The sequence below is a fragment of the Leopardus geoffroyi genome, chromosome A2 (assembly GCF_018350155.1).
Source record: "Leopardus geoffroyi isolate Oge1 chromosome A2, O.geoffroyi_Oge1_pat1.0, whole genome shotgun sequence".
Taxonomy (NCBI): Eukaryota; Metazoa; Chordata; class Mammalia; order Carnivora; family Felidae; genus Leopardus; species Leopardus geoffroyi.
In genome coordinates, this window is record NC_059331.1 from 91,615,998 (window position 1) to 91,639,838 (window position 23,841).

A 23,841-nucleotide genomic window follows, 5' to 3' on the forward strand; every position below is an offset into this window, starting at 1 on the left:
TCTTCTCAAAATTCTCCAAGAGCTCATCTCACTCACAGTAAAATTCAGAGTCCTCCTGTGAGATCCTGTCTGATCAAGTTCTCAGTCACAGATCTGACCTTTCCTCTCTAGCTCTCCTCCTCTTTCACTCTACTGCAGCCACCCTTGCCTTCTTGTACCTGTAGTACAGCAAGCAAGCTCCCTCCTCCTGGCATTTGTGGTTGTGATTTCCTCTGCCTCCTACTCTTCCTTGAAATAACATGCAGGGATCACTCCGTTAGTCCGTACAGGTATTTGCTTAAAATTTGCTCTGGTCGGGGAGGCCTTCTCTGATGGTCTAAAATAGCCCTTGTGCCTCCTTCACACACACCTGCTGCATTTTTTTTTTTTTTTTTTTAGAACACTCATAACCATCCAGTGGGTATCCATGTTTATTTGTATGTTCTCTTTCTTCCCTTCCTAGGATATAAGCCCAGAAGAACAGGGGTTTTGATTTGTCTGTTGTTGTATCCCCAGCCCTGTAACAATGCCTTCTAAATAAGTAGAATACACTTAACGTTTTCACAGTGACTTTGCTGGTGAACGAAATTATATGGTTGTGGGGTAGGAAAGAGCCTGATATTTATAAGGAACAGAAAGAAACAGCATGACTATTAATTAGCAATGAAGTTGCTTTGGGTGGGGGTAGAAGTTGAAGAGGTCCTCCATTTGGAGGACAGTGTTCTCAAGTCTGGGTACACATGAGGATCACCTAGAGAGCTTTAAAAACATTGCTTCTGGAGACAGAGTCTTGGTTTGGGTGGTCAGTTGATACAGGGCCTTGTAATACAAGAAGTCAGAATTTTTCTCCTAAGTATAATAGTAGGCATTTTACCAGATGGTGTAAAGGTCATGGCTGTGTTCATCATCACCATTTGGAGCCTCTTTGTGTTGTGATTTTTGTATAGTACTTAATCATTTTTTATTGGTGCTTCACAGGTTTAATGTGGCCAGTACAGCCTGGAAATCCTGCCCAGAAACTGATGCAGAAAAGCTGGTTCAGCTGGTTTTTCGTTCTTTCCAAGATATGATGCAGCTGATGAACACTGCTCATCTTTAGAGACTAGTCATTTATTAAGCATTTACAAAAATATTAAACTGGGTGTGGAGAGTGGGTTGTTGATGTGAGATAGAAAGGAATATTGATTTAAGGAAACTTGTTAAATGTAGAAATAGGTAGAATCACGTTTTTTAAATATATTCTCACCTAGAAGATAAAAATAGGATTTTTAAGCTTCCTCTGATGCAGTAGCAATGCAAATTGATACAATGAAATACAGCGTCATGCAAAAGTTGAAGATGAGCCTCTCAACAATGCAAGTCTACAATTTTTAATAATGCAAGTCTTACTCTTAACTTACAAATATTTTTGTTGGTACCTGTGTAGGTTATAAATCCTCTGACCATCATTGTAGAGTCTGTCTTCCAAGCACTTTAACGTTTTCTAGTTGCCAAAGGATATAAAGTACATGATTAAATGCTAACTCCCCATGAAATCATTGCCTTCCACATTCAGCACAGGGATACAAGCCTGCTTTGTTTGATGGGAAAGGCCACTACAATTTACTGGTCATTTAAAAGTAGAATTTCTGTTGGATATAAGAATTAGAGGGAGGTTTATACCCTATGATGCATATAGACAAAAAACCTATCAAAATTCATTATAACTAGTTTGTGAATATAAAATGAAAGCACATATTTAGAGTTGGTGACTTTAAAAAGATTGAATGTTGAATCAGATTCTCAGGATTTTACAGGTTTTTTTCCCCTGCTGTTCAAAATAGAAAATAAAGCTGTCAATCCTATAGCTTTTTGTATGGTGTTTGGATAACTAATCGATTCCTGTTTGACTTTCTACTTTCTGATGTAACTTAGGTGCTGCTGCGTACAACACCACCAAAAACTAATGGTCTTAAATCAATTGATTATTTCACACGATGGTGTCAGTTGACTGTACCCAGTTGGGTAGTTCTTCTGATCTTGCTGTAGTTTAATGTGGCTGCATTCACTAGGGTGCTGGACTGAGGCTGTAAAGCCCCCACTCCCTGGGGACTTGGTACCTGGGACACTCTCCACATGGTCTCTGATCGTTCAGTATTCTAGCCTTGACTTCTGTACTTGGCATTGGGAGTGTTCCCAGAGAGCAAGGTAGAATTTGCAAGACCTCTTGAGGCCTAGGCTCTGAAGTCACCTGATGTCACTTGTTTTAACCAATAAAATGCCAAATAAGTTGCAGTAGCAGTGTAGATTCGGGGGGGGCGGGGGGAGTGTCATTTCTTGATAGAAGAAACAGCATTTTTTTTTTTAGTTTTTTAAATGTTTTTATTTATTTTTGAAGGAGAGAGAGAGCGAGCATGAGTGGGGGAGGAACAAAGAGGGAGACACAGAATCCAAAGCAGGTTCCAGGCTCTGAGCTGTCAGCACAGAGCCCGATGCGGGGCTTGAACCCACAGACCGTGAGATCATGACCTGCCCTGAAGTCAGAAGCTCATCCGAGCCACCCAGGTGGCCCCTGTTTCTTTGTGAAAAGTTGAGTGGGCTTCTTTAGCAATGGATACATCCTTAACAGTTCATATTTCCTCCTATTCTGTACTTTGGCCCTTTTTCCTCATTAGTACAATTTTATAGACTACATTGCCATGGGATTTAAAATCATTTGGTTCACTGTTAAATAATGTCTAAAGACTTGGGTATTTTAGAAACTATTCACCTCCTGCAGAGAAACCTCTTCTGTCCTACTTTAACACGTTTCCCTAACCTGCCTGATGTAAAAATCATCTGTAATGCTTTTTACAAAGAGCTTTCTGGGTCTCAACCCGACTGGTAGTAGTAAAATTTTCAGAGGCTTTTGAGTCACCACTTGGGTAATGAACCCCTTGCCCTATTCTTCTCTTGGTTAATCTGAAATTTAGTCCACTACCCACATGGTTCCATGTGAAAAAAATCTTTGGTGAGATCTGGTTTGTTACAGATAGAGGAAGGGAGCTGGGGCAGTTTATTTACCTAAAGAGCCTGTGACAGAGGTGAGAATGGATAGTGCCTCAGTAAATTATAAACAAATGGGAAATTAAGGAAAAACCTTTTAGTATGGTTACAAAGGTTGCCTAGATTTCTTTTCCCTATCTCAACATATTCTGGGCAAATTAGGATTAGTGATAAAAAGTAATAGAGAACCTAGCATTTTATTGTTGTTTCCAATGTTTCAAATTACCCTTGAGATAACTGCAATTTTTATGGAGTTAAAATTTTAATGTTCAATTTTTTATTTTACAGGAACAGATGTGTGCCTGTGAAGTTAGCTTGTGTAAGAATCTCATTTTCTCTTGGACTTTGATGATACAGTTGGGAATCCATTCTTTTGGAAAAAACAAACCTCAGGTCCCCAAAAGAATAGTTCAGAAACTCACCAAGGTAGACAGTAGGCAGTGGAACAATGAATGTCTTTTTCCTTTTTCTTTGGAAAATTTTCCAATCTATCCTGTCATCTACCCAGCTATTCAGGACAGTAAGAAGTTTCCCTGTGTCTGTGCTGTTAGCTCTATAGCTTTATTTTATTTGAACTTGTCTTTTCTCTGTATGTTTCTGATAACAGCTAGGCTGCCATTTTTATACCTCATCAAGACAGGTGTCACTTGTAACTCCTGAAATTGCAATGCTATAGTATAAGCAGCAAATCAGATGTTCTAAAACTTATGGAATGAGATACATCTGAATTATGATTATTTGTAAAAAAAAACTATTTCTAATTGAAATCAGAGAAAGCTATAATTTGAATTTATTTTTAAGATATAACAAGAGTTCATAAGTTCTGTGTCCCAGCCTGGACACTGACCATGGAAAAGTAGATGCCTTTCTGAGCCAGCAGCTGTTGATGTGTGCCATGCTCCTTAACCTTGCCATTCTGAAACACCACTATTAGGTCTGCGTTCTGGATGGTGGACAGGCGGTGAGCGATCACGATGCAGGTGCGGCCTTCTCTGGCTTTGTCCAGGGCTTCTTGGACAATCTAATGATCAATCAGAACAGAAACCTTAAACTTTCACCATCACAGAAGAATATTTTACTTTTTATATTCTCATCTCTGAATCTTTGAGTCTTTGGTTTTAATGCATGTAAATTTACATAAATGGCATTTAAAAAGTATTTTCTTTTTAATTATAATAACCGATTCTCACTAAATCACAGGTATCTAAGTTTTCTGTCCAGTTCTCTTACTTACTAGTTCCCTTTTATTATTTTCTAGTTTCTCATTATCTTATTAGTCCCCCTTTATTTCTATTTTATTATTGTGCTAAAAATGTGATGTATGCTGCTTTTTTCTTTTGAATATTTTTGGTTTAGGAAATAAGATAATTTTACAAAATTTGGGAAAAATTTGTTTACTTTTTTTCGTAATTGATAGCGCACAAAAATTATGCAAAGTAAATGGAACATCAGGGCAGAGGCCACACCTTTTCACTTTCAGTATCCAGAGCTGATGTAGCTTCGTCCAACAGTAGGATTTGAGGTTGTCTGATAAGGGCTCGGGCGATAGCAATCCTCTGTTTTTGACCTCCTGAGAGCTGAGTTCCCTTATCTCCCACTCTTGTTTCATATTTCTGCAAGTTAACCATTAGTAAAGTTAATCAAGTCCTAACCGCCCAAAATGATTCATGGTATACTGAATAAACTTGTACTTTGCAACATTTGACAGTTCTGCTTAACAGGAAAAAAATATTTGGAAACAGAAGTTTACATAACAGCTACTTGGTGATCCATTTAATTTTTCCCCCCACTTAATCACAATCACACTGGAAGAAAGTTCTTTAGTTCTCACTAGTGTTCTGCAACAGAAATTTGAGCAATAAATTCTTGAGTTCCTACCATTCTCATAATGCCAATTGATCTGATGTCTTTGCAGTCTTTAAAGGTTAAATATAAATATTTGAGTTTTAACTTTAAGGTTAAATATTCATATGGAACCTAGTGTATTCTCTTTTCAACTCATTCATTCACTTAAATATTTATGGAATACCTGTTATACCAACAACTGTGAGAAATATAAAAATGGAGGCAGCTTTTTTTGTTGTTACCCTGAAAGAATTTATAATGTGAAGAGATCAGCCACCTATACAGCACTCTATTTAAGGTCAAATAGGTGCCAAATGAGTAATATATTCAACATGGTATGAAAGATCAGAAGCAGCAAATAGCAACTATGGAGAGAAAGCAGGAGAACAAGCAAGAGATACATGAAGGAAAGAAACCTTTGTGCATGAAGGAAAGAAGCTGGAAAGCTGCATCTTGAGAAAGAACATTCTAGGCTAGGGGGAAAAAAAGCAGAAGGAATAAAGGGCCAAAAAAGTACTGTAGGGCTTAGGCAGTAATGTGAATTTCCTCAAGTCCAATGTCAGTAAAGAGCTGAAGCTTTAGCTTTTCTGCTAATCAAATTCTATATGAGGGTCCATGACTAGGTGTTAAGGGTGAGTAAGTTTAACCAACATGGAGGGTTTGACAGTGTATGACTGTGATTGTTAGTTACAGCAGAAGAGAAAAGGTAAAAATAGTTGAGATTTATTTCAGCTTAATTCAGTGGAACCGGAGATGCTAGCTGAGACACAAGATTAATGATCCCTGCCATCACTTTCGAGTTTCAAATAATCTTTGCAGGACAACTCACCTTTACCAATTACTGGAGAAAATTGTTCCACTGAACTTTTTCTCATTTTTAAATCCATAGTGACTTAAATGCACTTTGGCTACAGACACAGTAGCTACAATAAGCTAACAAGGGAGAGTTGGGGACCATGCAAATAAGAGAATGCCCTCTCCAAATGAATAAATTGAAACATTAAAGAAAAACTTTATCCGAAAATATAAAACTTAAAAAAAAATGGAGAAATTCTTCAAGACCTGGGGCTCGGGAAATAGCCCTGTTTGATACCAAGTGCACAATGTGTATAAAGAAAACGTGTTAACTGGACCTTATCAAAATTAAACACTTGGCTCTGCATAGGACCCACCCTGTTAAAGGATGAAAAAATAAGCTATCGATTGGCTCAAAATATTTGCAAACTATGTATTTGACAAAGGACTAATAACTAAAATATGTAAGTATCTGTTAGAACTCAACATTTTTTTCAAATTAGAAAATAAGTAAAAAAACAAGTTATTTCACCAAAAAGGAAATACAGTCTGTATTTCCAAGTAAGTATGTAAGTATGTAAAAAGATGTTCAACATTTCTCATTAGGAAATCCACCACAATGAGTTATTACTACACATCTATCAGAATTACAACAGCAAATGCTGGCAAAGATGCAGAGAAGCTGTAATTCACACCTGCCGCTAGGAACACAAGATGGTACACTCTGGAAAACAGTTAAGCAGTTTGTTAGAAAACTGAACACACAATTACCATATGGTCCAGCAACTGCACTTGTGGGCATGTATCTGAGATATAAAAACTCCAGTTCACACTAAAACCTGTACAGTAATACTTAGGAGATTTTAATAGCCAAAACCTAGACACAACCTAGATAGGCTTCAACAGGTGAATGGCTCAACGAGCTGGTATACCCGTACCATGCAATCTTACTCGTCCTACTAATCAGGATGGCATGGCACTAAAGAGAGAAAAAGGCATGAACTATAGAGAACAAGAACTTGAGGGGATTATGCTACGTGGAAAAAGCTCATCTTAATAGTTTATGCATGCTTACATAGCATTCTTAGAGTAGAAAATTAGAGAAATGGAAAACTTAGTAGTTGGCCAAAGGTTGGGTGGAGTGAGGATAAAAGGGAGAGGTGCCTGACTGTAACGGGGCAACATGAGGGATGCTGGGGAGGCGTCTGCACGTGCAGTAACAGTGCATAGAACTAAACTCAGAAGCAAATGACGATTAACACTAGAGGATCTAAGATGAGCACGTTCAATCAGTGAATATCCTGGTTGTGATACTGTATTACAGTTTGGCAAGATGGCACTGGAGGCAGCTAGGTAAAGGGTACGTAAAATCTCTGTTCCTTACAACCACATATCCATGTTTACCTCAAAAATCATTAAAAATATAAGTACCATAAGGGATAAATCAAACAGGACTGCAATTTGAATGCAGCCCACAGCCACCAGTTTGCAACCTGAGAGACGGTGTTTGCAGCTAATGTCACCTCATTTGCCTCTCACTGCATTTATAAGATCTAGACATGATGACTAATATTCTCATTTGCCAGTAAGGAAACTCGGTATGCAGTTCAGTGTGTTGTCCAAGGTCTCAGTGCTACTAAAGAGATAAATTCTCCTCTAAGATTTTGTTGGTGTGTAACTTTGTGTACTGCTTGGAGAATGAAAACCGTTTGCAGTTGACTGATTTCATCCTAAGAAGTGACGCATTAACTTACACGGGGTAAGGTCTCGATGAAAGGATGGATGTTGGCTGCTTTGGCTGCGTTCACAATTTCATCCTGTGACACCACCCGGCTGTTGTCTCCGTAGGCAATATTCTCAGCAATGCTGCAGTCAAACAGGACCGGCTCCTGGGACACAATTCCAAGGTGGGCTCTGAGCCACTGGATGTTAAGTTTCTTTGCCTCTTGACCATCTAGGAGCTGAAAACCAAAGTCCACAAACTATAAGATGGGCTTAAAAAGAAAAAAAAAAAAAAAAAAAAACCCCAAATCATAAACTAATAGATTCACCATTTGGAGCATTGTTGCATGTGGGCATCATCAGTTTGTGAAGTAACAAGACTCCCAGCCTCTAAGGGCTCACATTGTTGGAGGCCAACAAAATGATTTTTATGGTGACTAGGCCATCCTTTCTTGTATCTCACCAGCAAAATGGTAGCTTATTTGGCCTTGTCTTTCCAAATTCCTCTTCGTCCTTATCTGCCCTCCTCCAGGCCAGTGTTCCTTCTGCCTCTAGAAGTCTGCAATTAGGTGTCCTACTTATATCTGCTGTTCCTGGAATGACTCCAACCTTTCAACTTGACTTTACTCCCCTCTTCTGGGTGGACCAGTTAAAAAAGCTGGTAAGTATGTGGCCCCAGATTCCAAAAGTTGGGTATCTCCTGTCCTACCTCTACCACTCTTTCCCTGAGAACTACCAGCCTTAAATTTCTCCCATTTCTCTTTCTGATGGCACTAAGGACAAGAGTTCAATACTACATAAAACAAGTTCAAAGGACACTGTCTTTGGGAATATGGTTTTGGTGGTGGTGATTTTTTTTAAGCAGGAGGTGCAGTGCTTCCAGAGAAGTCTTGTGATCTATTAGCTGAGAATGCAGTAACCTTCTGGGTGAGGGAATAGAAACAAGTACATTTAGTCTTGACCTCTCCATAAATAAAGATATTCCCACCAGAGTATTAGTACAGCATACCTACACAGTGTAGTTAAGCTATTGTTACCCTATTGTTCCCATCTCCTCATCTAGGGGTGCCAGTTTGAGGTTTATAGAATGTGGTCATCACACCAAATAGGATTATAGGCCTTTATTTGCCCCATTTTTTTCCATTACAAGAATACTGGTTTATCAGTCACTTGAAGTAAAGCCTTAAATCAGGTTACAAACTTAAGAAAGCGTGCTCACCACTGTTCCGGCCATTGGGTCGTAGAACCGCTCAAGGAGCTGGACCACCGTGCTCTTCCCGCAGCCACTGCTGCCCACGAGGGCCAGCGTCTGGCCCTTTTTCACCTCCAGGCTCAGCCCCTGAAGCACTGGGGTATCTGGTCGAGTGGGATAGTTGAACAGGACTTTATTAAATGTCACATTTCCTTCCAACTTATCCTAAAAACAAAACAAAACAACACCAAAGTTTAATGTTGCTATTATAATTGGTCTGATAATTATTACAAGTCTTTCACAGCAACTTTAGCAAAGATAAAGTAGAAAGACATAAAATTCATATTCAGTTTAAGTGTTGGCACTGGTACTGAAAGCAAGTTGTTGTTACATAAAATGAAGATAGGAGAATGGGGTAAAAGTTAGAGTCACATTAGAAAGACTTGTTCTGTAAGCTCAATTTCTGGTTCATTTAGATAACTATTTAGCTTTCCCAGATGAGGATTCTGAGGCTAGAGCCAAGCCAGTGGCCAAAGGCTCAAAGGCTTGGGCGTTCAGTGCAGTGTCTGAGTGAGGTGTCGGTGGACAGCCCTGGCCTCCAACCCTGGCACCTTTTTTTTTTTTTTTTTTTTTTTTTTTTTTTTTACTTTTTGTGAGAGAGAGAGAGAAGGAGGGGCAGAGAGAGGGGTGGGGACAGAGACTCCCAAGAAGGTTTTACACTGACAGCAAGAGAGCCCAATGTGGGGCTGAAACTCATGAACACTGAGATCATGACCTGAGCTGAAATCAAGAATCAAGACACTTAACTGAGCCACCCAGGGTACCCCCTGGCCACGTCTTTATCTCATTCATGGGGCACGGCCATTTTCTCAGCAGGTGACATCCATGATAAAGTCCCAGAAAAACTAACTCCTCATTTCTTTCCCCACACTGCTGCTTGTGCATTATAATGTACAGCAGCTCATGTCCTACAACGAACATTCAGATCTAAATTTGAATTAACTTTGGAGACAGTATAGCATTATTACTCTTAATATGAATGAAGGAGCCTTCTTCCCAATTTAACACTGTCATTACAAAATGTGATTAAAGCCCAATTGCTATTTTTAATATTTTTTAAAGATTGTATTTTTTAAGTTATCTCTCTACCCAACATGGGGCCTGAACTCACAATCCTGAGATAAAGAGTTGTATGCTATATCCACTGAGCCAGCCAGGCACCCCAGCACAATTGCTATTTGCATTTACCCATAGAATTACATGCATAGACCTTCATGCAGAAATAACTAACAGTTTTCATGGGAATTACTCAGTTCTTGTATATCTGGAGTATTTTAATTTTTTTTTTTTTAATTTCATTATTAGGACTTTTCATTCAATACATGAGGTTTTAGCTTTTCAAGATTAAAAAAAAATTTTTTTTTAAGTAAGCTCTATGCCCAACGTGGGGCTTGAACTCACCACCTCAAGATCAAGAGCCGCATGCTCCACTCACTGAGCCGAGGCTCCTCTTTCTTTACTTTCAGTGTACTCTATTTCAGAATCCTTGAAACCTCTTACGAACTGTTAAACTGTTAAGGATGCAGGCCAAATATTAGCCCTGTAAATATCCCAGAGTAAGCTAAAACAGGCTGATAGAATCATTACAAACGTATCCTGCGGTTATAATCTAGCAGACATCAAGCCTTTCGGAAAAATTAAGCAAGCATTCATCAGGCAACGGAGAACTCACAGGCCTCAGGCCCTCTTTACTGTAGCTGTCAATCAGAGGTTGCCTTTCAAGCAGCATGAATAAGTGGGCTGCAGACAGCTTGGATTTTGCATAGTCCGGAGCAAAGGAGCTAGCGTGTCCTAGGGCTACCGCACCAAACACAATCGCTGTAAAAACCCTAGAAGGAAGGAGAGGAATGAAAACCTTAGTTTCTATAATTAGCTCTGTGATATTTCAAAGTCCAAAGACATACTGCTTACTAGTATTGATTTTCTTTACTCCCTTGGGTACCCCTTCCCTGATCCCTGCCTCCCCCCGACCCCACCACAAGACCACTACACACATTTCCATGAAATTCCACTAACAAAGGACATCTAGAGGAGAAGCAAAAATTGATGTAACTTGCCACGGTTTTTCTTTTTCAGGAAGTGGCTTATAACTGAATCTGACTGTGACCTCAAGTACTTTTAGTGACTAGTTATACCCTTTTTAGACCTGAGGGAACTGAATGAAGTACATACAGAGTGCTGGGGGGGGGGGGTTGGGAGGGTGGCTGGGGGGGGTGGTTGGGAGAGTGGCTGGGGGGGTGGTGGGAGGGTGGCTGGGGGGGGGTGGGAGGGTGGCTGGGGGGGGGGGAGTTTGGGGGCAGGTGTGATCGGCCTCCAACAAGAAAGGATGTTTCCTATTGAATTGCTGGCCCTGACTTCCAGTTGGTAGTTTCTTCTAGGCTCCCAAACAGTAGTAATCACTGTAGTTAAAGAAATTTTGTTAGGGAAAATAAGTTCTTTTACTAGAACTAGGTTTTCTCTTACAATTCAGCTAACTATTGGCACTACCCTCAGAAAAACAACTGCCCTAAAGTTCTATTTTTCAATGATCTTCTCTTTGAAGAATGATAATACATTATAGTATCTTTTAGGAAGGGCTAAAGATTCTGAGATCTGTATCTCCACAAAACTATTTACTTCTGACATCAGAGCTTCCCTAGAAAAAGGGGAGGGGAGGAAAATTTTTATCTAGCAATACTTAAAAAAATTTTTAAAAACTTTCATGTCCCAAACTTCTAAATCTGAGGTATCAAACTACGTTTTAAGTACATGGGGGGCAGGAATGGTGGGTGTAATAAGGTTTTCCCTTAAATACTGGGTAAGTTTGGTTACCAAAAACTAAATTTTAAAATAGTAATGAACCAGCATGTTGCTGCCTAGCTTTCTGATATAGCCTATAAATTAGCTTTAGCATTGAAGATTAAAAAGTTGTCTTCCAATTATCCAGAATTTAATTTATTAATGGTAGTGATGAAGTTTTGGGGGGATGGTGGGCTGGTGCAGAGCCAACGACCAAGAAAGAATTCTTGAAGATGTCTTTGGTACAAAAAGGTGATTTTAATAAAGCATGGGGACACGACCCATGCAGGGGGAAGAGCTGTATGGTATGGGGTCTTGACAGGTAAATCATTATATACCCTCAGGTTGGGAAGGGGTCAGGGAGAGAGTAAGTATCTAAGGAATTTTGGAAGCAAGGTTTCCAGGACCTTGAAGGGCTAGCTGTTGCTAGGAAAATGCCACTTTTTACCATTTAATAAAACCCCAGCCATGAGACCCTTCACATGTATACTGGGGAGGGGGGGGCATAAGCTTGGAGTATGATTGCCAGCATATATCCTGCGGCAATTGAGATAAAGGAAGTAGAATTACAGGATCCTTGAGGTTGGGATAATAAGCTAAGGTTCTCTTTTGCCCCTAACAAAGTGTCATAATCTAAGCAGCTCAGCTCCTGGAGGGAGGTCACTCTGCCAGTTTCAAGGACTGGTCAATGGGCTGAGGGCAGTAAGGGAATTTAATTTTTCATTTGCTTTAGTTTCCCACATTACCATGGCAAGCACTTAAACCCTTTCCTTTGTTCTTGGGTAGCCAGGAGTGTCCAAGAAGTATCACACAGATCCCACCTGGGGACTAGGGGGTGGGGGAGGGTTGGGGAGGGGGTTGCTAGCTTGGGCTAGCCTGACTCATATTCCCTCATCAGTAGAAACAAAAAAGCAGGGCCAATTTTCTCAGTGATGCTCTTCTAGAAAATAAAAGTACTCTAAGTTGTAATTCCCAGAGCTGGATATTGCCATTTGTGCCTCTCCAACCACTTTCTGCTCTCCACCTCACCCCCACCCCCCATCTTGTACCATCTCACTTCCTGCCTGAGAGGGTGACCTTCATGGATGGCATCAAAAGGTTTTTCTTGTCCTCTGGCTTCTGATGGGGTTTGGCCATGAAAGGCAACAGCAGGGGAAGGGAGGGCTGGAGGAGTGTGAGGCCAGGGTATTGTTTCATTGGCTTCTGTCTGGTTAGATTCTTGTGTTGTTGGTGTCCCTCCATCAGGGACCACAGACGCCCCCCTATGCGGGGTTCTGAGAATCTTCCCCTCCTCTGGCCCTTTAGGCTGAGGCTCTCAGTGGTTGGTTCCTAGCTGCAAACTGCTGGGGTGTTCACAGCTTTCCTGGGTACTGCTTACCTTAACTCTTCTCACACCTTTATTAACAGACCCTTTAGCAAACTCTTAGTTACCGCTTTGAAGGAGCATCTGTTTCCTGCTGGGATCCTGAAAGCTATGAACATTATATATACCTTTTTTCATAGTTATTTTAATTTTGGATGAAAACGCTTCCCTGTTCAAAAAAAAGGCTGCTCACTACTACTTTAAAATCAACCCATTAGAGCAGAAATACGCCCAGTGATCTGAAAAAGAATGGCTTCCCTTTGGCAAAACAAGAATGCAACCTAATTGAATGTATTTAGCATATTTTGAAAAGAGGAATGCATCCGTTAGGAAGACCACTGGTTAGCCTTGGAAACCGAGAAAAAAGGAGAGGCTACGAGGCAATGCTGGCAAGGTCATCCTAGGCCTAGTCAGGGGAACAAGGCTCTGCCAGATTTCAGTTAAGCATTCCCATCCCATTATCAATGCCATCTTTGGTTGCAGATCAACAGCAAGCTATTTAACCCTCTGTTTTGAGTCCATGGTAACCAGCGATTTTCTCATTACAATTTATTTCTGCCTACACTCCACAATAAGAAACCTTGCTCTCCTCTTGACTGGAGTTCTGTGTATTACTACAATTCTGGTATATGATCATTTTTAGGAGCTTGGTTCATTTTAGTTCAACTCGGATGTTTAAATTGTACTTGGAGTATTATCAAGATCAGATTTCTGTGGCAGATTCAACTCTCTGACCTCATTTTAGAGCACGTGTTTTTTTTTCTATTCCCAAACTTTACATAGACCTACTAAAACCTTTTTCTAAAACCTTTTTATAGAATAATCTATTTTTAAGTTTACTTACAGAATAACATCTCTGAAGCGCATGTGTCCGTTCACGATGAGATACGCACCAAATCGAAAACAACCGGCGTAGGAAAAATACATAAATGCTTGTGAAATACTAAAAGTAATTCCATAGACGTGTGCCTTCTGCACAGAATTCCTGAAAGGCAAGTTAGTATATTCATAACCCTCTCTTTGGCCTCTCTTAGCACTTTGTCATAGAAAGAGCAACAGCTTCTAAGGCTGGGTTTATATTCTGACTCCAGTTTTATTAGTTTGAGTGAGTGACAATCTCTCTGTGTATCATCACGTTTTCCAATTTGTATAATGGGAATAAACAGCATGATGCAGAATTCTTTTGAGGATTAAACAAATATAAATGTCTAGCAAAGCACCTCATTATTGGTTGTTCAAATGAGAGGTGCTGATATTATTAAATGTTAGTATCTAGTCAATCAGATATTCAACCCCTATGATATAAATATGACTGTTTTATCAAAAATGTGGAGGATGTCAAAGTTAGGACTAAAGTTGGAATGGTCTCAATGCAATTTCTTCATTACTATCTTGCCTTCTAATAATGACAAGGTATAGCCTCGTACGTCCAAATTCACATTTCAGATTCAGACAAGTAGGGTCACTGAGGTTTATGCAGACACCCTCCTCCCTGAGCTAGATTCCACCAGCCCTAATACACTGTGTTTGACACCATTTCTAATTAGACCACATGCTATCCTTTATCAGTAGAGCTACTTTATTATATATACTTCAGGATTCTAAATCCTCCAAAAGAACAGTAATTTATTTTCTCCTAGATTAAAATAGGAAGGCATTTGGAAAGACGGGAAAATTCAAAATATTACTGATTTGGATATTTTAACTTATATCCTGTGAGCACGGTCAATATGTAAAATTACTCAACAATTTACAATGCTATTCAATTTTTAAATTATAATCAAATTGAAAATGAATTCTTCCTTAATTCCCTTGCAATTCAAATTAACCAGAAGTCTTAGGTAATGGCACATTCACGTATATGTCAAGCATCAAATGGAGAGAAAAAATTACTTCATGAAGTGTACATAACTAAGGAGATAGAATGAGAATTTCAATTCTCCCATTTCAAATTTATAAGCGTTCGAACTATTGTTCTCGTCTACAAAGTTGTACTGTAAGTTGTTTTCATTTTTGTTAGTTTTAAAATGTATTCATTTATAAAACTAGGCCTTGTCTGGTTGGAAACCAGTGGCAAATAGTGCCAGTGAGTTTCTTAAACTGCTCGAGTAAGAACTAGTGAGACAGGAGACGTGTGTTTTCAGAGTAGGTTGGGTCTGGTCCTCATCCAGAGAACAAATGGAATAGTCCAACCAAGTAAGTCTCATCTTTAGTTCAGTCTACACAGTTCCAAGAAAATAAAAGTTTGAGGAATTCCCTGAAATAATATTTATCCTTAAACGCCCACACCGGGTGTCTGAGTTGCCTACACTAAGGAACATTTGTTTGCACAGACCTCTGTGTCTTTTAGGTCTTGGAGAACACACCTATTTTTTCTACAAGAGATGTAAAAATCCAATCCTATAGCGCAATCAAAAAGCTACTTATTTTCAGTGAGATACTGAGAAAATATCATCCTTCCAGTTCTATTGTTGTTTGAGCACAATTTTTATTATCTTTTGGGAGCAATAATTAAACCTCAGGAAAGCAGTAGTTTCTTAGCAACAATCACATATGCTCATTACCTGTAAGCTCCATACAATTTTTCAACGTACATCGACTCAAATTTTCTTTCCTGGGTTAAGGACACAACTGTCCTAATATTTTCTATTGCTTCCGTTGCAATCTGTAACATAGAACAGATCTTGATGAGAAGTGGGGCTTTCATTTTTGGATAATGAAAAATATACACTTTAGGGCTCTGTCAAAAGAATCCTCAACATTTTCTTGACAGGTTTTTAATTTCTTCAGTTTTGACAGCAATGGCATAATGTGTTCTTCAAGATGAACTCTGTGACAAAACTGGACATCTTAAAAGCAAATCTTGTAAGACTTGGTGGGCAAGTCTTCAGATGTCCAGGGAGACTGACAAGCTTAGAGCAAACATACTGGTCTCGACACCAGAAACTGGTTTTTATTTGCAGCCCTGCCAGCAGTTGTTACTTGACTGGTTTTAGTCACAGCCTTTTGTGGCTTTGCTTTCTTTACAGGGTAGGGCCCTAAAAAAGAGGGTCCTAGCATTACGTTATGGAATTTATAAGGGCCCACTGAAGGGGCCAGTCATTTCCTCCATGCACATATCCCTAGAGAAACTGGTCACTCACAACTGGAACGAAGATCCCGATTGTAAACAACATAACTCTGCCTTAAGTCCCTGCTTAAACTAGGGGCAGACACCAGATGGATAGGTTCACTAGACTTGGAGGCCACAGCTTGACCCAGGATGTCCTGTGGATTCAGAGATGAAGGTCTCCATGTGGGGAGCCACACTGGGTATGCGGAGGAAGCTGGTCTGAATATTCAGCAGGGGAGGAAGGGAACAAAGGTGTAAAGAGACTCAGACACCATGGAGCTTGTGGCTCTAACAGAGGACCTGGTGGCGATTTTACAGTAATATAATCCATCTGTATTCCCTGCACTTCCCTGTGTCTTTATCTCAAAACCCTTTTTACCCAAGCCAGTCAAAGCAGTTTTTTGACTTTTATAGCCAAACCACCCTTGACTAATGTTAATGGTCTGTGACTTAGTTTAAAGCATAGTTCCAGGGACACCTGGGTGCCTTAGCCCGTTCAGGGTCTAAGGGTCTGACCTGGACTCAGGTTACAATCTCACGGTTCCTGAGTCTCAGTCCTCTATTGGGCTCTCTGCTGTCAGTGCAGAGCCTGCTTCATATCCTCTGTCTCCCTCTCTGTCTGCCCCTCCTCCTCCTGCTCTCTCTCTCTCTCAAAACAAAGAAACATTTAAAAACAAATAAATAAAGCATAGTTCCACAGGTGGCTCATCTAAACTATTAACACAAAGAGCATAAGAGTTTATGTTTTTGTTTGATCAGATTTAAGATTTTTACATCAGTTCTCTGCAACCAGATGAAGGCAAGATATTCAATATTTTAGGCTGAATGACCTTTTATCTTTAATTAGAAATGAAAAATCTAATGGTAATGATACCCAGACTAGAGAATACTTGCTTTGTGAGCTTTTGCTATGTGCCAGGTATTCCTTCACTTAACTGACAGGCTCCCACTTAGCCTCACACCAACCCTGTGAGATCAGTATTTTCCTGTTTTTGTAGATGTGGGAACTGGGGCACAGAGAAGTTACTAACTTGCTGAGGCTCCAGAGTTGAAAAGTAGGCAAGAATTCCACGTCTGCATTTGTAACGCGTCATGCTTACTGCTTGCCCTGCTTTGTAATTTACACAAGGGGAAGCTAGTTGTTAATGACTTCACATTCACCTCTTGATTTTCTGGTCATGGGCTAGGCTTGGTTCAGCGGGGTTATAATTTCAGTCATTAGGCAGGGCCCTTGTCAGGAGGATTAAATGCAGCCTCTCCCCACCTCTGTACCAGCCAAAGAGTCAACATCCTCATTACCAAGCCCTTTTTGAAAAATGAAAATGGAAATGGATCCCAAATCCTGATGTACTTAACCATGATTAATCTATACCCAGATTAGTAAGAGCTTTTATTTTTGTGGGGGGGAAAAAAAAAACCAAAAACAACCCACAACCAAAAAACTGTGATGGGGATGGGGGGCAGGGGTGTTCCAGGACCTTTTTTCTAACCCTCATTCTGTGTTAAGAGTTAACTAAGTAAACAAAATTGAATTATGACTCATTGCTAACAACATCTAAAATTTCTAGTTTCTCACATTATAAATATATACACACACAGTTGTTGTTTTTTTTTTTTTTTGAGAGAGAGAGCTAGGGGCAGATGGAGAGGGAGAGAGAATCTTAAGCAGGCTCTATGTTTAGTGCGGAGCCTGACACAGTGCTCAATCCCACAACCATGAGATCATTACCTGCATAGAAATCAAGAGTCTGATGCTCAACCGACAGAGCCCCCCAGGTGCCCCACTCACATTATATTAAAAAAAAACCTTATTAGGTTTAACTGGTTATCAAAAATAATTTCAGACTGGCCACTCCAGGTTATTCTCTGGTTCCTAGAATGAGAATATTAGCTGGAAGAAAGAAGGGACATTATTGGATCAAATTTCTCAGTTCATTAAAGTATAAAGTGAGGACCAGAGAAGTTGGGGATCTTCTCCTGTATCATACACAGTGACTACCAAGACGGAGACTAATAATCCAAGAGGTTATCTTTCATTTGCCATAAGGTCATTTCTAACTGCCCTCCTCCTGATACCTTTCAGTGTTCCTAGTCATTTTCAATAGAGTGAAAACTATTATCTTAACTAGATTCGAGATGTTTTCTTTCATGTAACTAGTCTAAGAAAACTTGACCTTCATTCTATCTACTGACAATTTTCCCTTCTGAAACGTGGAAGAAACAGGGTTCGGGGAAAAGGGAAATAAAAACTACAGAGTTTTTTTCAGCAGTTAGTTGTGCCAAACACAAGTCCAGGAGGTGATGCCTTAAAATATACACAGCCAGCAGCCAAGAGAATCTTCAAGCACTTTGAACACCCAGGGCTTCTCAAGTCTCAGAACTATAAAATGTCCTAGTGGCTCCAGGAGAGGATGTGGGCTGAAGACAAGAATGAAGCATTCTGAAGGAGACCCAGGGGTGATGTCAACATGACACTGAGCTACAGCTGATGTGGGTTAAGAGACAAACAGAAATGGTTTCCTTGGACATTAGTGGGTTAGTGCAAACATGCTTGCAGGGAATTTTAATCTCATACCTTAGGTGACATACATCTGGAACAAGTCACTGACCCTCTGAATACTTTCTTCCCTGTAACATGGCCATACTATTTACCCCCCTCGCATAACCAGAGTGAAAGCCAGTTGCAGTAACATGGTTGAAAGGGCTGTGTAAAGTGTGGTGCTGTAGAAACTAGATCATAATTTCTACTTATTATCTGTTTCCCCTCCTCATCTTTCAATAGAAGATAATACTGACATAAATAAAAATATTCCTGGCTATAATCTATATTTAAATATTTAAAAGCATATACATGTGAGTAAAATGTTTAGATGTAGATTTAGATACATTTCAATACATAGGGACCACATACTAAAGGGCTTTGAAATTAGACCAGAACTTGAATCCCAGCCAACGCCTTTATCTAGTTTCTCAAGTTCCTCATTTATAAAATCGGGATAACGTTAGTGCCTGCTTCATAGAATTACTCTAAGAATGTGATGAGTTGGTGCATAAACACAGTAATTGGTACATAGCAAGGGCCGAAGTAAATATTTGCCCAATTGCCAGGATAGTTGGAAGCACAAATCAAAGCATTACTGCCATCTGGTGGCTACCCACCTTAATTATAGAAATCACAGCCAAGAAGAAAAGACTGCTCCCCTATGCACCAGCAAATTACTAACTTAAACAATTCGCGTATGCTCTCTGCTCTAAGGACTCCTCCTGTGTAAAATAGGGGTGATATTTATTTCAACAATGGCATCAGGTTATGAAGTAAAAGGCAAAACAGACTTCAGATATTCAGAAATTCTTTATAAGAACCACACATAAAGTGCTTTTCTACAGGCTAAGACCCTTATATTAATGATCCCATTGTCAGATTATAGGCATTATTATAGATAAACTATTTCATGCAGTGTTGACAGTTATTCACTTGTATCAAGCACATTTAATTATCAAAACATGCATGTTGGAATAACTCAAATAAAATACATGTCTAAAAACAATACTTACACTAACTGAAGCCTTATTTGACCCACCTTTCCAGTAGTTTCCAGTTTTTATCTCTTTTGGCATTTCCGGCCAACATTTTCATTTCAACGATTCCTGATAAAGCAATACATGTCTAAAAACAATACTTACACTAACTGAAGCCTTATTTGACCCACCTTTCCAGCAGTTTCCAGTTCTTTTTTATCTCTTTTGGCATTTCCGGCCAACATTTTCATTTCAACGATTCCTGATAAAGCAATAATTGGAACAACTGATAATAACAAAAGGGTCAATTGCCAACCGTAGATAAACGATATGACGATACCAGTTCCAAGGTTAGCTGCATTCTGTGCGATTAAAGCCAGCCTGGTCCCCGTGGCCTGGAAGAGCAAAAGAAAAGAGGGAGCTGAGTTTTAACTTGCAAATCCCGCAGGCTTCCAGTTCAGAATGAGGAGAGGGTTGTGGGTCTGGCTTACATTTGCCCCCTTTCATTGCAATAAACCCACAACACCTGTGCCTAACTCAAGAGGCTCTGCAGTTCTTTTTTTTGCTCATGCCCCTCAATTCTCATTCCTGTCCTTCCCACCTGGATTCAGCCTTACAGAACCAGGCCATCACCTGCTCTGCCCTGGGGATAGGATGTGGGGCGTAGGCACTCTTGCACAAAAGCAACATTTAGAGAGAAAACCCCAGCGTACTCTGGTCATTTGGAGAACGTTTGCTGCAAATGTGTAAGAGGGGAATTTATATACCTCAAGAAACCATCTGTTATGAAGTGTACGTGTCCTAACAGACTACCCACCAGAAAGCATACATCGGATGAATTACTGTGTGTAGGCTCAGAAAAGGAGGGCTGGTGTTCGGGACGTGGCAGGTGGCTCTCCCACTGCTTCTGCATTGTGTAGGAGCAGGAAGCTTCAAAGAAAAAGCCCTCAGCTCCAAGGGTAGGGACCTACGCCAAGGAGATGCGGCCGTCCCCAGAGACAGTTATCGCTAAGGGTTGGGCAGATAACCCAAATTAGCCTTAATTAGATTTAAGGGAAGGTGGTTGTTTGGTGGTTGAGGTACAGGTGGGCGCTCTCTCACTGGACCCTCCTGTTTGTCGCTGGCAACCATCTTACCACCACGAGGAAAGGAGCGTTAGGATAAAGCCATCTTGGAGGACTGAAAGCCACTCAGAGTCACACACACAGAGCCACACACAAAATCACACACATACAGAGGGCACACACACACAGAACATACAACACACAGAGGGCACACGCACACACAGAACTACACACACATACACACAGAGGGCACACATGTCCTTCATGACGGTTTTGAGTCAATGGATCAATCAACCCTGAAGTCCAACTTTCCTCTTTATTGTTTAGGTTTGAGTTTTCTGTTATTTCCAGCTGCATCACCGATGCAGCTATGCCATATTTGTATTCAAAACCACAGTAAAGAAAAAGAGTAGAATGCAGTCTACATACTCCTTGGACCTGGGAGGCATCAGTTGCAAGTCTTGTAGAAAGGGCACCGGTACTGTTTTTATGATCATCAAACCAGCTCATGTCCTGTGGCACAAAGCACACCTTTAAATTAGTTCCAAATTAAAACGAGCCAAGAAAAGTAGATGAAACCTCCAAAACCTTCAATGCTGGAAATACCCATACCTAATGTGGCCCCAGAGTCAGGGGAGAGTGGACATGCAGTGCGGAGCTGCGGTCCCTGACAGGAACACGCACCCTTGGGGTCCATTAGGACCCCTGCTCCAGGCTGCCCTGCTGTGGCCGGAAGAGCACAGCTGATCTGGGGGCCGGGAGTGGGGTAGGGCTTCTCTAGCTACACCTGTGTTCCCCGTCAGCTGCACCTGAGGGGGTGGGCACAGGTGGGCACATTTCACCACCCCATCCTTACCCCATGCACTGCAGACACCTCCTCCCTGCTGAGGTGATGTACTGCATAGACAGGATGGAGTGATGCTCAACACAGCTCCTGTAACTCCTAAGCAGGAGAAAATCAGCCCTGCTTCCTCACCGTGTTTTGTTTGGTTTGGTTTCTTTAACCAAAAATTGATAAAGTGTACGTTAGATAAGATTTTAACCGCAGCCTACACTCATCCATAGCATGTGAGTTTCACAGCAAATCATCTTCCCCACATAGCAACACTGAAAAGATACTGCAAAAAATGTTTCTCAACTCAGACCTGCTCTAAATAGGATACCTGCTATGGGCTTTTTTGTGAGCACGGATATAATCACTTCCTGTCAAGTGCATGGATAATATTCTGGCCCTCTCTCTTAAGCCTCCTCCATAAAAACAGAGAATTCATATTTGCACATTTCCCCATATGTCCTGCACTAAGACTGTGGACTTCTCAAGGGGGCCCATAATGCATTTTATAGTCCCGGCTAATAGCACAGGGGCCCATAGTTGGTAATGACTGAGTGAATCAACACGTGAATTAATATGAAAACAGAGCTCAAGTAAGACAAAACCGAAACTCAGTTACCAACATTTGGGAAAATGTATAGTTAGCACAGTCAGTTGTGGCACATGAATCCTACTAACCACCTTCTCCTTTGTTTCAAGATATCTTGGGGTCTCAGATGCCTAGCTTGGGCCTGCATAGAATCCAGAGAAGAGATACAGGTCCTTAAAAATGACAGTATCCATATGGATAGAGATAGTTACAAAATAAGCTCAAAAAGCTACCTAAATTAAGCGTACTCCCATGAAATTCCTGAAAAGTCTTTGGATATCGAAAGACCAGGACAACTGGTAGGGCCCTGCCCAGTCCCTGCAAGAAAGCATGGATGGGGTAGGTGGGCATGGTCATGAACTACACACACCCAAACGACAGAAAGAGGCTGTGAATTTAAGAAATCTGAGCAGAAGGCATTCTCCAGTGCACACACCTACCTGTCTTAGCATTGCTTTAAAAGCCATTAACCGAAGCCTTGTGGTGAGGATCTCACCAGCTTTCCCCAAAGTGAAGCCCTGGTTAAAAAAAAAAAAAAGCTGTTGTCCCTTTTGATCATCGGTAGTATTTGACCCAAGTGGGTATACTCATATTAGTTTTTACATTACACATACATTAGTCCACTATTCAGGTAACAAAAGTCTATGACCAAACACTAATTCCAAGTCCGAATTTCAAATTCATGTACTTGCCCAATCATTAGCATACAAAAGAATCCTGACACCAAAAACCTTACAAATGTCCAGTTATGGCTTCTGAAACATTCTTTAAAAAAAATTTTTTTTAATAATTTATTTTTGAAAGAGAGAAAGCACGCAAGCACGTGAGCAGGGGAGTGGCAGAGAGGGAGAGAGAGAATCCCAAGCAGGTTCCGCACTGTCAGTATGGAGTCAGACATGGGACTAGAACCCATAAACTGTGAGATCGTGGCCTGAGCTGGAATCAATAGTCAGATGCTTAACCGACTGAGCCACGCAGACACCCCTGGCTTCTGAAACATTCTAAACGTATTTCCTTTCCCCAACTTTCAAGGGCATCTCAGTAAGCACAGTATCGTATAGAATTACAACTTTTGGCATGTTCCTGATACTTTAAACCGCCGGAAGCACAGGTAACAAAACTCCATGCAGGAACACATTCTGTCTTGTGTAGTGTAAAGGAGGAGGTCTGTACTATCAAGTTCCACACGAGTTTGCTGGTTCTCTGTCACAGCTCCACCTGTTCTCAGATTGGGGGAACAATTAGGCTATTATTCCTCCTCAAGCGGCCTTGCCAGAAAATTCCTCTGTCAATTATGCCACGTTCAAATGGAGGAGCAGTACAGATGTCCACCGCTGGGCTGGGTGAGACCTCCAGGCACACAGAGCTTTGGTGTAGGTGTGCAGAGAATGCTCTGGGAGGACACATCAGGAGTCTTTATTAAGCCAGGAGAGTAGGTGATCAGTACCTGGGGATGAGTCTGCCCCAGGAGTCCAAGCCTGAGCTACTGCGGTCTCCTCCTTCCTCGGCCGGCACAGCGCTCAAGGCCAATGTGGGCACTGCAGTTCTATTCATCATCCCACTGTTCCCACAGTATATAAAATACATTTCTAAAACTATCCCCACTCCCTAACACACCAGGGCCTGGGGCTGGATTGCATCACTGCGTTGCTACCAGTAAGGCAATGATTTCCAAATAAAAAGCTTGGCTTACTTTTACCATTGGCTCAACAATGACAGAAGACAAGTATAGTGGACAAGACTAGGAAACCTCATTTTGCTGACTTACTGGATTGTATTGGAAAGGCCTGTGTGGTGCTGAGTTACAGAGACAAAAGAAATTTAGTAAATCTAGGTAGAAAAGTACAAATAGAACAGGCTTTTTAGTTCATTTTGCCCAGGTTTACAATATATAAATGCAGTATTATAGATGTTCTTACACAGAGTTCGTCTGTTAAGGAGGAAAAGATCAGAGAAGTTGCTTGAAA

General features: G+C 40.7%; 2 protein-coding genes across 15 annotated transcripts in view; one reads left to right on the plus strand and one right to left on the minus strand.

Annotated features, from left to right (window-relative positions):
* Positions 1–1,825, plus strand: part of CROT (carnitine O-octanoyltransferase) — a 49,094-nt gene extending 47,269 nt beyond the window's left edge. For all 4 annotated transcript variants that reach the window (XM_045494695.1, XM_045494699.1, XM_045494696.1 and 1 more), the window contains exon 18: positions 958–1,825. In XM_045494695.1, the coding sequence (XP_045350651.1) occupies positions 958–1,078 (121 nt within the window). In that variant the 3' untranslated portion in view covers positions 1,079–1,825. The remainder of the gene's footprint in view (positions 1–957) is intronic.
* ABCB4 (ATP binding cassette subfamily B member 4) overlaps positions 1–23,841 on the minus strand; it is a 74,358-nt gene that overhangs the window by 581 nt on the left and 49,936 nt on the right. For 7 of the 11 annotated variants that reach the window (XM_045494687.1, XM_045494685.1, XM_045494688.1 and 4 more), the window contains 10 exons: positions 22,315–22,392; positions 20,883–20,966; positions 19,581–19,784; positions 15,323–15,423; positions 13,603–13,743; positions 10,290–10,446; positions 8,585–8,782; positions 7,398–7,604; positions 4,470–4,616; positions 3,851–4,024 (listed from right to left, as the gene is read on the minus strand). In XM_045494687.1, coding sequence (XP_045350643.1) covers positions 3,851–4,024; positions 4,470–4,616; positions 7,398–7,604; positions 8,585–8,782; positions 10,290–10,446; positions 13,603–13,743; positions 15,323–15,423; positions 19,581–19,784; positions 20,883–20,966; positions 22,315–22,392 — 1,491 coding nt within the window. Of the gene's footprint in view, positions 1–3,770; positions 4,025–4,469; positions 4,617–7,397; positions 7,638–7,694; positions 7,746–7,787; positions 7,925–8,584; positions 8,783–10,289; positions 10,447–13,602; positions 13,744–15,322; positions 15,424–19,580; positions 19,785–20,882; positions 20,967–22,314; positions 22,393–23,841 lie in introns of those variants that run through there. The other 4 variants (XM_045494683.1, XM_045494684.1, XR_006716263.1 and 1 more) reach the window with 4 other exon arrangements.